The sequence below is a fragment of the Bactrocera tryoni genome, chromosome 2 (assembly GCF_016617805.1).
Source record: "Bactrocera tryoni isolate S06 chromosome 2, CSIRO_BtryS06_freeze2, whole genome shotgun sequence".
In the NCBI taxonomy this organism is placed as follows: domain Eukaryota; kingdom Metazoa; phylum Arthropoda; class Insecta; order Diptera; family Tephritidae; genus Bactrocera; species Bactrocera tryoni.
The window spans coordinates 82088971-82100982 of NC_052500.1; the positions used below are offsets into that span (position 1 = coordinate 82088971).

The window sequence follows — 12012 nt, forward strand, 5'->3', positions numbered from 1 at the left end:
TGATTTGAAAGCAGCGAAGGGAGGCGCAAATGCCTTTGCGGGTAGACGAACTGTAAATTTTCGCAATTAGAAATGATTATTTATTGTGCGGAAAAAAGGCTGTGAGAAGATGAGCTCAGCAAAGTGATTGTGCAAAGCATTGTAGCGTAATTAAAAACAAAATTGTTTACCAGTGATGGCAGCTCACGTGTTTTCTGTGATGTATGTGTGTATGAGTATGTATATATGTGAATATAAATGAAAATACGCTTTCAAATGTGTTTCTGTATTATTGTACGCATACATGCATGCTTATGGCTGCATATCAGTCAATTAGTGTATTGTTTATATGACAAACACATACACACATAACCACATAAATCCATAGGTAAACAACTCATTAGCTTTTAATCTCAAAACTAGTTATTCACATATTAACATTCTATTTATTGGTGTGTTATGACTGAAATATTAATTTTGTACAGTTTTTTGTTTTTAATCTTTCGAAGCAAATTAATTAAATTAATGCAATTAAATTTCGTTTCATTTTTAAAATTAAAACATAAAATAATTTTTCAAAATTATTTAAATAAAAAAATAATAATAATTAATTAACATTAATTATTAAATTAATTTAATTAATAATAATTATGAAAAAATAAAAATATAAAAATTTTAATAATAATTATTATTTCATTAATTAACAAAATTATTAAATTAATGTCCGATCTATAATAATTATTGAAATTTTTTATATTTTTCCAATTAGATTTATTTTTTACCTCGATTATTTCGCAGAACATAGCGTTAAATTAAAAAAAAATATACATACACATATCGTCACCTAAAATGCAAAATGACGTAACATCAGTTTTCATAAGTTTACAGGCGAAGGAAGAACGATATAATTGAAACCACTTACATTGAAACAAAATTTGGTTATAAAACGGTTATATGTATATTGGTTATCATGCACTCATATTAAATTGAGGTTTGGTTATATATTGGTTATTATATTGAGGCAAAGAAAAATTGTTAAATTAATTTTTGTAAAGTTATCATATTTATGAAGTGGCGTTATATTTTGTGTTGCGTTGTTTTTTGCTGTGCTGTTTTTGAAAAGTTTTGACTAAAAAGTGAAAATGTAAATACAGTCAATTGCGTAAACAGTTTTTTTTAGTGAATACATAGGTCTTTAGATTTTAAAACGTTTTTTTTTTGGCTGTTCCAGACACTGCTCTAAAGAAAAACGAAATCTTATCAACAATTGGCGTTAAGCCAATTGAGAATCTTTGAGCAAAGGTTGTGGAAGAGTTAGAGATTCCGTCACATACGAAGCCGTTATGAACTGCAGCGAAGGTGGCGTGGACGGCGTTGGATGGGCTCCATGTCTAGGACACACGCAGCGACAAAATAAATATTGATGAAAAAACTAAATAAATTGTGTTTTGTTTACAATTTCCTGGTACTTTCTAATTACAATGCGATAAAATTTTTATCTAAAAAACATTGAGTTTTGGACTAGGTAAAAATAATGGATTAAAAAATAATTTAAAATTTATTTTTAAGCTTTGAAAATGCTTATCACAACATATACTGATAAAACCTCATTAAGTTCTTATGATAAAAAAGAAAAACATACTTATATTCAAATTCAAAAACAAAAACAAAAAAGTCTTTAGTAATTGTTATCTACTTTTCCAACCACAAGACAATTAAAAACATACTAACTTTAGAGATATGTGTCTCAACGACCACTGTATGATATCACAAAACCGATTTCCAAAAACAAAATGTTATTAACAACAAATATTAGCATGGAAGTAAAAAAATTAAATAAAATTTTAAATATTATAAATTTTTGTGATTCTTTACGTGGCTCATTGGCCTACCAGATTAACCTAACCTTACTTATTGTATACAAGTAAGTATATTAGGGTAGGTCAAAAAAACTAATATCTTTTTCGCTGGGTACTCTAACAAATAGGTTCTTAAACATACATATCTGAGAAAACCTATGCAAGCATGAGCTCATTTTTGTAAGGTCTTACAGCTTTTTTATTTTTTTCATATTATCAGATTATAGAAAAATTTAGAACTCCCTACCAACTACTTGAAAAAATATTTCGTTTCATAGATAAAATTTTTTTTTTTTTTTGGAAAAAATTAATGTCCCTCAAATTGGTCTCTTATGATGTTTTATTTGCTTTTTCACTAAAATTCAACGGAAAAATATTGTAAGTTATAGTATAAAAGAAAATATGACCATAAAGTAACCTATTATTTACCGCCTACATAACTACTTTACGCAAAACAAATCAATATACGTAAACTAAAAATTGCCTTTACTCACCAAAACATTTTTCTGATTTTCCTTGTCCAACAGGAATTCCATACTTTTGTGCGGACGACGCACCGACGCTATCTGACTGCCATTAGCCGTTGTTGATTTGATGACAACAGCGCCACCGCCCCGGCCACCAACATCGCGACCGTAAACACGCACATCGTCATCATCCTCATCCAAGTCCGCATTACCGCCACAAGCCGCGCTCATGTTCAAACGTTTCGCCACACCGCCACCGCCGGCGCCACCAACAACCACGTACTGTTGTTGATGCTGCTGTGGACCGACAATGTCCACCAGCGAACGCGTCTTACCCGATATGACCGTTTCGTGTGTGTCCAAATTGGTTTCGATTAAACCGATTTTGTTATTGTTATTGGTATGTTGCAAATACGCGTTCGACATGGTTGTGTAGGTGGGCGCGACAATGCGTCCGTTGCCGTCGCCGGCATTCGACACGCCGGAACCGGTTGCGCCGGTTGTTAATAACATAACGGTTTCGCGTGTAACACCCGGCAAGGAGTAAGCGACTTGAGCCGTCTCTAGTGCCGCCGACGGAGTCTCGTATTCCACCGAATATTTGCGTTCTGTTGTTGCTGTTGCAACGCTCGCGTTTTCACTCGAACTATCTGCGTCGCGTTGATTGTTTTCTTTTCCCGTTTGTTGTGACAGCACTTCCGTTACGGCCGACGTGTTTGTCACATTAGCGGGCGCGTCGTTTGTTGGCGTTGCCGTTGCTGTGACTGCGTTACCGTTCGCTTGCAAGCCCGCATCTAACTGTTTTTCGATTTCATCGTCATCGTAGTACGAACGTTCGGCATCGAGGAAATCAGTGTAGAATTGACTACGCGACTTGAAGTTGGCTGCATTCGGCATGCCATTGCCATCCTTCTGCGCATGTGCCGGCACACCGCCGCCACCGCCCTGTCGTCGGCCACTGCCAAAGTATTTGGTGATTATGGTCGTGCTAGAGGTGGTGGCCGGTATGCTGCCGTAACGATAGGGCTTCGGCGGTTTGCCGGTAACTAGCGGCTCGCCGTTACGGTCTGTGATGGCGCGCATAGTATTCTTGTCACTGCCGCCTTTGTTCGAGTTGATAGTGGTGGTTTTCGCGTTGCCGTTGGTGGCGCTGTTGTTATTGTTTGCATTTGTTGTTGTTGCTGCTGCCGGCTTTTGTTGTTTGTTGGTAGCAATTTTTGCGTCAGCTGGACTGAAGTTGGCCGGCAATGTAGCCGAATTGCTACCGTTCGCTGAAGTCGTTGGCGATGGTGGTTGTTGCTGTTGTTGTGGAAATGTACCTGCTGGTGGTATAGGACCTTTTAGCGGTATGTAAATATAGTCGGGGCCGCTTTGAGCGGTTGCACGTTTAGTGTTATTTTGCGTTGACGACTTAATTTGTTGTACAGACGCTTGTTTTTGTTGCTGTTGTGCTTTTTGTTGTTGTTTTATATGTGGCAATGTTGCTGACTTACCGAAACTCTTACGCATTGTAGACTTGTCCACACCGTTCAGCTCGCCGCCGTCTTGCTGCTCCTGCAATTGCTGTTGTTGTTGCTGTTGTTGTTGCAACTGTTTTTTATTTTTGCGTCTCAGCGAGAAACGCAAGCCGTGCGCGAAACGCGACAGGAAACCTTTCGAACTGGGATGTTTTTCATCCTTGAATTTTTTGTTCAAGAGTTCATTGTTGTTGTTGGCCGCCGCAGCACTGCTGCCGCCTTGACCACCCACACCCACGGTTGCGTTCGACATTCTGTAGCGTGCAGTTTGCGCCGCACTCAAATTACCCACACTTTTCGCACGCCTATCGGCCACGCCCACGCCCACACCCCCTATAGCACTTTCACACTTGGGCCCGTTATTTTGACCGTAATATTGCTCACTTTCGCGACGCTCGAACTTGTCGAGCAACTGCTGCGACGCGTAGAGTATGTGATGCGCGCGATTTATGGGCGGCTCACTCAATATCGGCAGGTGTATGCTGAGCGGACGCGTTGGCTCTGCACCGCTAACAGTCGAGTTATAACTATCGCTGGCGTTATCGTTGCTGCTGACCGCACCCCCACTGGCACCGCTAAAACTGCTATTCCGATTAGATTGCGCGTCGTTGTCGCTATCGTCGTTAACAACGTTACTTTCGCTAGTTGCTTTTACGGTGACCGTTTGTTCCGCCTGTACAACATGCGTTGTTGCATCAATGATCGTCGATTTGTGACTAACATTCGCTTGCGCCGTTCCAGTGTTCACCGTTTCACTGTAGTCTGCATTGCTAGCGACAGCGGCGTCGTTTGAGTCGAGTTTTAATGCTTCTCCCTTTGTCTCAACGCTGTAGTCAGTGGCTTTGTGCGATGTTTTTTCCACGCCAAGACTGCTCTCTACCTGCTCTTGAGCGTCACTCTCTCCGAAGCCTATTGGACACTCTTGCAGACGCGCGCGTTCTCGCTCTTGCTCTTCGGCTGCTTGTCGCTCTCTTACAATAATCATTGCTCTTACTTTTTCAATTGGCACCGCTTTTATTTGCGCGACACTCTTTGTTGCGTTGCCTGCGGCGAGCGCGCTCTTCAATTCTGCGGCATAGCGCGCCGCAATCATTTCATTAACGCGTGTATTCTGTATTACCGTAGCATCTGCATTGTCCAGCAGCTCATCGTCGGTATCTTCTTGCTTCTCCGCTCCCTCCGCATGCTCATTATCTAGATGTTGATGTTGTTCACCGTATTCTTCAGAGGATTGCTCTTGCCAGGAGTACTGTGAGACCACTGGACAAAAGCTGACTTCCTTGCTGAAAGAGGTGCGAGATCCTGCGGGAAGCAGTATGCCCAGCGGTTTCTGTGTGGCGGCCAGCGGCAGCTGGTGCATTGAAGTGTGTGCACTGGACACGTACATGTCGTCCTCCACATCGTTCGCGTGCGGATCGTAGGCATTTAGGTTCGGCGTGCTGGATACCATATTGCGCTGTTTCGCGGCATTCGCTTGCGAGTGGAAGCGACGCTTCGGCATCGAATTGGACTTATTCAACTCACTGTTGCTCAGCTCTTTCGGATCGAAGTTGCATTTCTCCAGACTCTGGGTATAGCTGGTATGCAAATTGGTTGGATCCTGATCGAAGGTCTTGCCGTAGGCCACACTCGATGTATTTGTGGTTGTTGTATCACTCGAAAATAATGGCGCGTCACTAATTAAACTGTGTGTGGCCTCGGATTTGCGTGCGTGCTTCTGGCGCGCGGGCGGCTTTCGTATGGTCAATTGCACATGCTGCGCCACGGCCACTTGCTCGTCGGCGCAACCCACACTGCCACCAACACTGTCCATATCCGAATAACTTGAGTTGGAGTGTTTGCGCTGACGAGGCGGTGGACGCGGGCTGCAGCTCGGACGTTCCGCGTTGTCTTCGCGTGTGGGCAAGAGTAAATGCTCGTCAGCTTCAATCGGTTTATCATTCAAAATCGAAACGTTGCGATCGTATATTTGTGACAGTTCATCCAGCAAGAAATTGCCCTTGCAAATTATATGTTCATAATCAGCACTGGCCGTGCTCTTGGGCGTGTCCATGTTTTCGCTGTCCGAGTCGCGTTCACCTTCGCCCTCACTCGTTAAGTAATCGCAACAACGTTTCAAATTAGTCTGTACACTAATGCGCTGTTTACCCGCCTCCAGTTGCTTGCCCGAATAATCAAGTTGCGTCAGGTCCTGGTAGCTAGCGTTCATATGACCCAGCGATTGACTGGCCCAATGACGTTGACCCTCACGTTGCGCTTTATCGCCGAACGCCGCCTCAAAACGTTGTAGATTGCGTTCACGCCGCTCGGACCAACTGCAAGTACGTCGTATACGGTACGAGGTCGCGGTGTCGAAAAAGTCCTCTTCCTCAGCTTCGTCTACACTGGAATTACTGGGACTAGTTTCACTTGTGGCTTCCTCTTCGGGTGATGATTTGCTCTGTCTATAGCGTGTATTAACACGTTTTCTGCGTCCCAATTTATTTAGTTCGCTTGGCACACTCGATATGCGCCGCCCGCCACTGACGTAACCTCCAAAACCACCAATAACACTACTTTCGGTTGCACCAATACAGTCAACACCACCACCGCCGCCAGTGTTATTGTAGACACGTTGTCGTTTCCTAGCCTCTGGCGTGGACTCGTTGTCCGTTTCGTCACTGTGACTTTCACGCGCCGATGCTGAATCCGATGCCGGTGTCGATGTCGTACTAAAGTCCGAATCGTCTAAATTGTATGTTGCTATATTTGCACCACCATCCAACCGTTCAATGTCTATAAGTTCATGTTCTGACGTCTTCGTTTCGCTCCGTGCATGCTCCAGACTGTGGCCGTTGGTATCGTATGTGTCGTTCACGTCGTTACCGTTGCGTTTCTCCGGCAGAACGGGAAAATATGTTTCGTTAACTGTATCGCAGGGTTTAGAACTTAACGCGTCGCGTATATCTGGCAAACTGTTTCGTAGACTCGCACAAAAATTCTCGAGAGTCGAACGCTTTTGCGCCGCTAATAGCTCTAACTTGGCGAATGCTGGCGTTTCACATTGCGTTCGTTCTAATTGTGATTGTAGTTGTTGTTGTTGCTGTTGCAATTGTCTGGGTGTTGGTAGCCATGTGAACGAGGCGGCCGATGCGCATGTGGATGCTGAGGTGTTGGATCGCGCGGTGCCGCAACTGCTGCCTGATGACGCCGACGCCGCGGACGACGACGAGACATCAGACGCCACAGGCGAAGGCGAGTGCGCCAACGAGCGCCGCTGTTCGAGCAACAAAGCGGCAGCGGTCGTCTCTCGCGTAGGGCTATTTTTAACATGCTCATACGTTGGACACGCCGATACATAGCGCGAGCCGATAGCTTCTTCTGTATCTGAATTGCGCTCCTCATCACTTTCGTCCACATCGTCTTCATGTTCGTCTTCCCCGCAGTTGAGCGATGGTGTTTGTGGTGCTGTTCTGGGTAGTGGCGGTGGTGTGGTTGACGCACTGAATGACGTTTCGTCGTCCGTTGCTACGATGAATGTGGCGTCATTTATTTTTGGCTGACATATATCATGCCCTACGACGTAATGGTTTGTGGACGCGACATCGGTGTTTATATTGTGATTGTGGTTGAGGACGCTTTTGGAATGTGGTTGTTGTGCTTGCTCTTGTGGATGTACGGTTTTTGTCACACTGTCAATGGCCTCGACGGTATGTCTTTCCACGGTGTAGTCGTACTGCTGGAATTCCTCCTCCTCCTCGCAGAATTTCTCGAAATTCTTTGGTATACTTTTCGATTTGGCGCGTCGCAGCGTCGACGGTTCACAGTAGCCCGAGTCTTCCGACAAATTCTCCGCTGAACTCTTACCGGCACGCTGAAATGCCATGATGCGGCCATTACGCGTGCCCGCCGTGCTACTCGAGTCTGTCAAATCTTCTGCCGAGGGCTTGGATGCGGTTAAAATGCTATTGCCTGATGAAGTGCTCGAGCTGGTAGATGACTCAGAGTCAGATTTAACTTCACCCACCGTCGCTTCCATTAAATTGGCCTTACTCGCACCGAATAGCACACGCTGATCATCATCGAAATTCAACTTATCCAAATCGAAGTAGGTCTGATGCAGTCGGCCATCGGAGGACTCAAATCGTTTCAGCAGTGAGCTTTGCGAACCACGTCGACTATTATTGCCCGAATTGCTGCCACTGTTGCCTCCACTACGTGCGCCGTCTTCGCCATTCAAGGCGCCGGTGCTGCGTGCGCCATCGAAACTGAGCAGCGAGGGTGACGAGTTGCCCAAACTGGACATGCTCGCATGCTGCTCCTGCAGTTGCAGCTGTCGTTCCAATGACTCAAACTGTATCAGCGAGGAGGAACGACTGAGCGAGTGATAGGATATGCTATCCGAATCGGAATATTCGTCGAAACGACGACTGCCGGTGCTGTTACGTTGCGGCACCACAGGCTGCGTCGGCTGACCCCAGCTGTCACGTGTGCAGGCTTCATAGGCAAGAAAGCGCTCCAAACTGTTGCTGTTCGCCTCATTGAAATCAAACGGACGTTGCGTGCGACGCAAGAGCACTGTATCATCGTAACTGCCCGACACAGGCTGTGCTGCTTGGCTTTGTGTTTGTGTGTTGGCGGATTGCGCGACTGAGCTCAGCTGGCCGCCGATTATGAAGTCATCGCAGCGTCGCGCACGTTTAGCAGGACAGGCGAAATCGCGCTCTGAGATCGAATCGGGATCTGTAAAGAAAGTAGTTATATAAAATCCAATTGGCTGCAATTATATGGAGTATTACCTTTGTTAACTTCGACTCGTATGACAGAGCCTGTCTCCGATTCCGTTGAACTCCAAAAGTGTTCTCTGGTCTGCTCGTACTGATTCCAGCTGTTTTGTGCGTGCTCCTCATCCTCCGACGTCTCTTCCAGTATTGGCTCCAGCATCTGTCTCGAACTGGACAAGTATATGGCATCTGTGGACAACAAAAGTTGGGTTTAGGTGTTGTTAAGAATTCAAAAACAAAAAACAAACGTTCAAGTCTAAGAGTCAGACCTAAGCTTTGGGCACGCCATTTGCGCATTCTTTCGTATATATCGTTTTTATACCCTTTAAAGTTTATTTTAGTTCGCTACGCTTCTAAGCCACGCGCCGGCCACCAACAAACACAAAAGCTAAACCGTTTCTAAACGCGCCCAATACACAACTAAGCAACAAGACCTTTTCATCAATGTACCGCTTCAGCGGCTTGATCAGCTCGTCGTAGCTGCAATGAGCACCAACACTGCGGCGGCCGTGGCTGGTAGTGCAGCTGTCTCGCGTCCGATTGCATTCTGTGCATACGTGTTCATGTGCATATGTGTAGGATCACGCTGAACGCTGGATCGCGGGATCGCGGTGGGCGGACCGAAATACTTCACAAAGACTGCAAGTCAGACAGTTTGGGGAACAGACGATGAGTCTGATGATGATGGAAACAACAACCAACAACAAAGTAAGCGTATAAGAAGAAGATGAAGAAAAACAAAGAAAAAAGCCAAAACAGATCCAGTTTGAGGTACTGCGCTGCAGGCAGCGGTATGGAAGTCAAGACAATTACCCATCTTCAACGTCTTGGGCCGCAACGTTGATTTGTCTGTTTTGCTGCCGCATGAATTCTCCCTTTTACAGTTGATCATACAGCTGAAGCTGAGCCCCGGCCGCCAGCACAGTGCTCATGAGTCTCAAACTAAAAAGAAGTATGTGCTAAATACACATATATGTATGTATATATGCATGATTCATTCATGATCACGATTCATTTGTGCTGACGTAGCGCTTGCTTTGGCCGGCCCTAGCTGACTTGCCTGAATCTCGAATGTTGGGCCTCGGCCGACAATCGTCGTTAATAATAAATTTATTAATTAAGTGCAGATACAGAAGAAGCGGCGATGTTTGTTGCCATCGGTGTTGTTGTTGTTTTTGTTGTTGCTTTAGCTTGATGTGCAACGACGCGCAACAGTGTGCAACATCAAAATGCCGGTAAATGTCAGCGTTTGTGCAACAACAAGCAAAGCTCTTTCATCTGCCTTTTCGGCCTTCGTCTGGCGCACGCAGTCGGTCGACGTCTTGATAGGCGTAGTACCGCCCAGGTCAGCTTTGGCATACAAAATATTTGCTTCCATACTTAGCATTGCAATGGCTCACTCAGTTTGAGCGGCCTCCACTGTAATGTTGCAAGCTCATGACGAAGAAAGTCGGAGTCGCGCGGCTGCTGTCATTTCTTTTATTTATGGCAAATTGCGGTAATTTATTAATTGCAATAAGCGTTTTGCAAATTTATTTGACAAATGAACTTGTACATAGTCGGACATAACCTCAAATTAAAGCGAAAGCATAATTTGCTAATGAATACTGGAAAGTTGCGTATACTATATATTGTGTGCTTCGAATACTATTTTATCTAAAGCAAAGGTTTAAAGCTGTTGTGTAAGAATATCTTCTCCTGACAAACCTTAAAAGATGCCTACATACGCTTCACATTTCGGTCTATGATATTGTATTAGAATAAATAAGCTTCATGATCCATTACTTTATGTATCTACCAATTGTCGCACTTCCAAACTAAAGTCCATCGAGTCGAAAATCACATTCACTAGATATTTTAGGAAGCTGGATTAGAATTCCAGGCTTTTCATCGCTTCGGAATTTTTTTTTTTTTATAAACTGATGAATTATGGATTATTTTGATTGACCTCAACTATGTTATTAATCTTGTATATTGACAGAGGTTCGTGCTAAGCGAGAAGCAATGTGTGAGACTTAGTCTTAACTCTTCTTTCTTTACATTGAAGAATATACTATATGTTAGATAAATAAGGGTCTTCCCTATGTAAGTTCTAATTGAAAGGTCTGCGCCGATGGTTCGCTACCGTCAGTCTAGAGCTAGCTGAGCAGAAAACTTCTTGCTCATAATCTTCAGAAAGTTTGAAGAAAAAATATGGCTCACCATATGAGAATGTGAGATTACACCACACCCCCAGCTTAAGTAGCTTAGTGTAGTAAATGACTCAAGGCAAATATTTAAGGAACACTTGGACAACACGACAGGTAAAGCAAAAATAATAGAAATAGTATAATGTTTCATCTAGAATGCTGGCAGATAAAGGCTGTGCGCGTTCCAACCGACGATTTTTGATAGCTCAAGTAATAAGATCAGTTATGCTGTCTAAGCTGTCAAGTTGTCATGTTATTTTTGTTCAGTACTGCTTGGCATTTCTATATGGAAAGACTTACGCTCGAACAATCGTTCAACTTTATTAGGAAAATTCACGTTCTGGAAGGAATGTGTGACCCGTCTTGAGACCCAGAATTCATTATTCGATAATATTCGACCAAATAGACCACGTAGAAAATATAGCAGCCGTAGCTGAGGGTGTACACGAAGACTGTGGAGAGTCGACTCGGCGTCGTTCGCAGTTACTCGGACTGACGTATGGAACGACTTGGCGCATTTTACGTCGAGGTCTTAAGCTGAAAGCGTACAAAATATGGCTTGTGCAAGAACTAAAGCCGCTCGCACTTCCCAAGCGCCATCGATTCGCTCTATAGGCTCTTAAAAAGTTTCAAGAGGTTTCGACGTTTTCGAGCCAAATTTTGTTTAGCGACGAGGCCCATTTCTGGCTCAATGGGTAGGTAAACAAGCAACATTGTCATATTTGAGACGAAGAGCAACCTGAAGAGATTAAAGAGCTCTCATTTAATCTAAAAAACAACGGTTTGGTGTGGTTTGTGGGACGGTGAAGTCATCAGTCCAAATTTCTTCAAAACTGATGCCGGTGAAAACGTAACCGTCAATGGCGACCGTTATCGCGCCATGATAACCGACTATTTGGTGCCTGAAATTGAAGCTCGTGATCTCGGCGACATTTGGTTTCAAAAAGATGCCCACACATCGCATCAATCAATGAACTTATTGAGAGAACACTTCCTTAAGCAGATGATTTCATGTTTTGAGCGTGTAATATCACACCGTTTGACTTTTTCCTGTCATGATATATAAACTCTAAAGTTTATGCGGATAATGTCGTTCCGATTCAGGCCAGAGAAAACAAGTTCACGCATGTTATTCGCCAGTTACCAGTAGAAATGCTCGAAAGAGTCATCGAAAATTGAACTCAACGGATGGATCATCTGAGACGTAGATGCGGCCAACATTTAAAAGAGACAATCTT

At 44.0% G+C, this 12012-nt stretch overlaps 1 protein-coding gene across 5 annotated transcripts in view; it reads right to left on the minus strand.

Moving 5' to 3' along the window:
- The window catches only part of LOC120767909 (serine-rich adhesin for platelets), a 174246-nt gene that overhangs the window by 145318 nt on the left and 16916 nt on the right, over positions 1–12012 (minus strand). For 3 of the 5 annotated variants that reach the window (XM_040094265.1, XM_040094262.1, XM_040094266.1), the window contains exons 3-4: positions 8601–8774; positions 2333–8544 (exon numbers count right to left, since the gene is read on the minus strand). In XM_040094265.1, the coding sequence (XP_039950199.1) occupies positions 2333–8544; positions 8601–8774 (6386 nt within the window). The remainder of the gene's footprint in view (positions 1–2332; positions 8545–8600; positions 8775–12012) is intronic. The other 2 variants (XM_040094264.1, XM_040094263.1) reach the window with 2 other exon arrangements.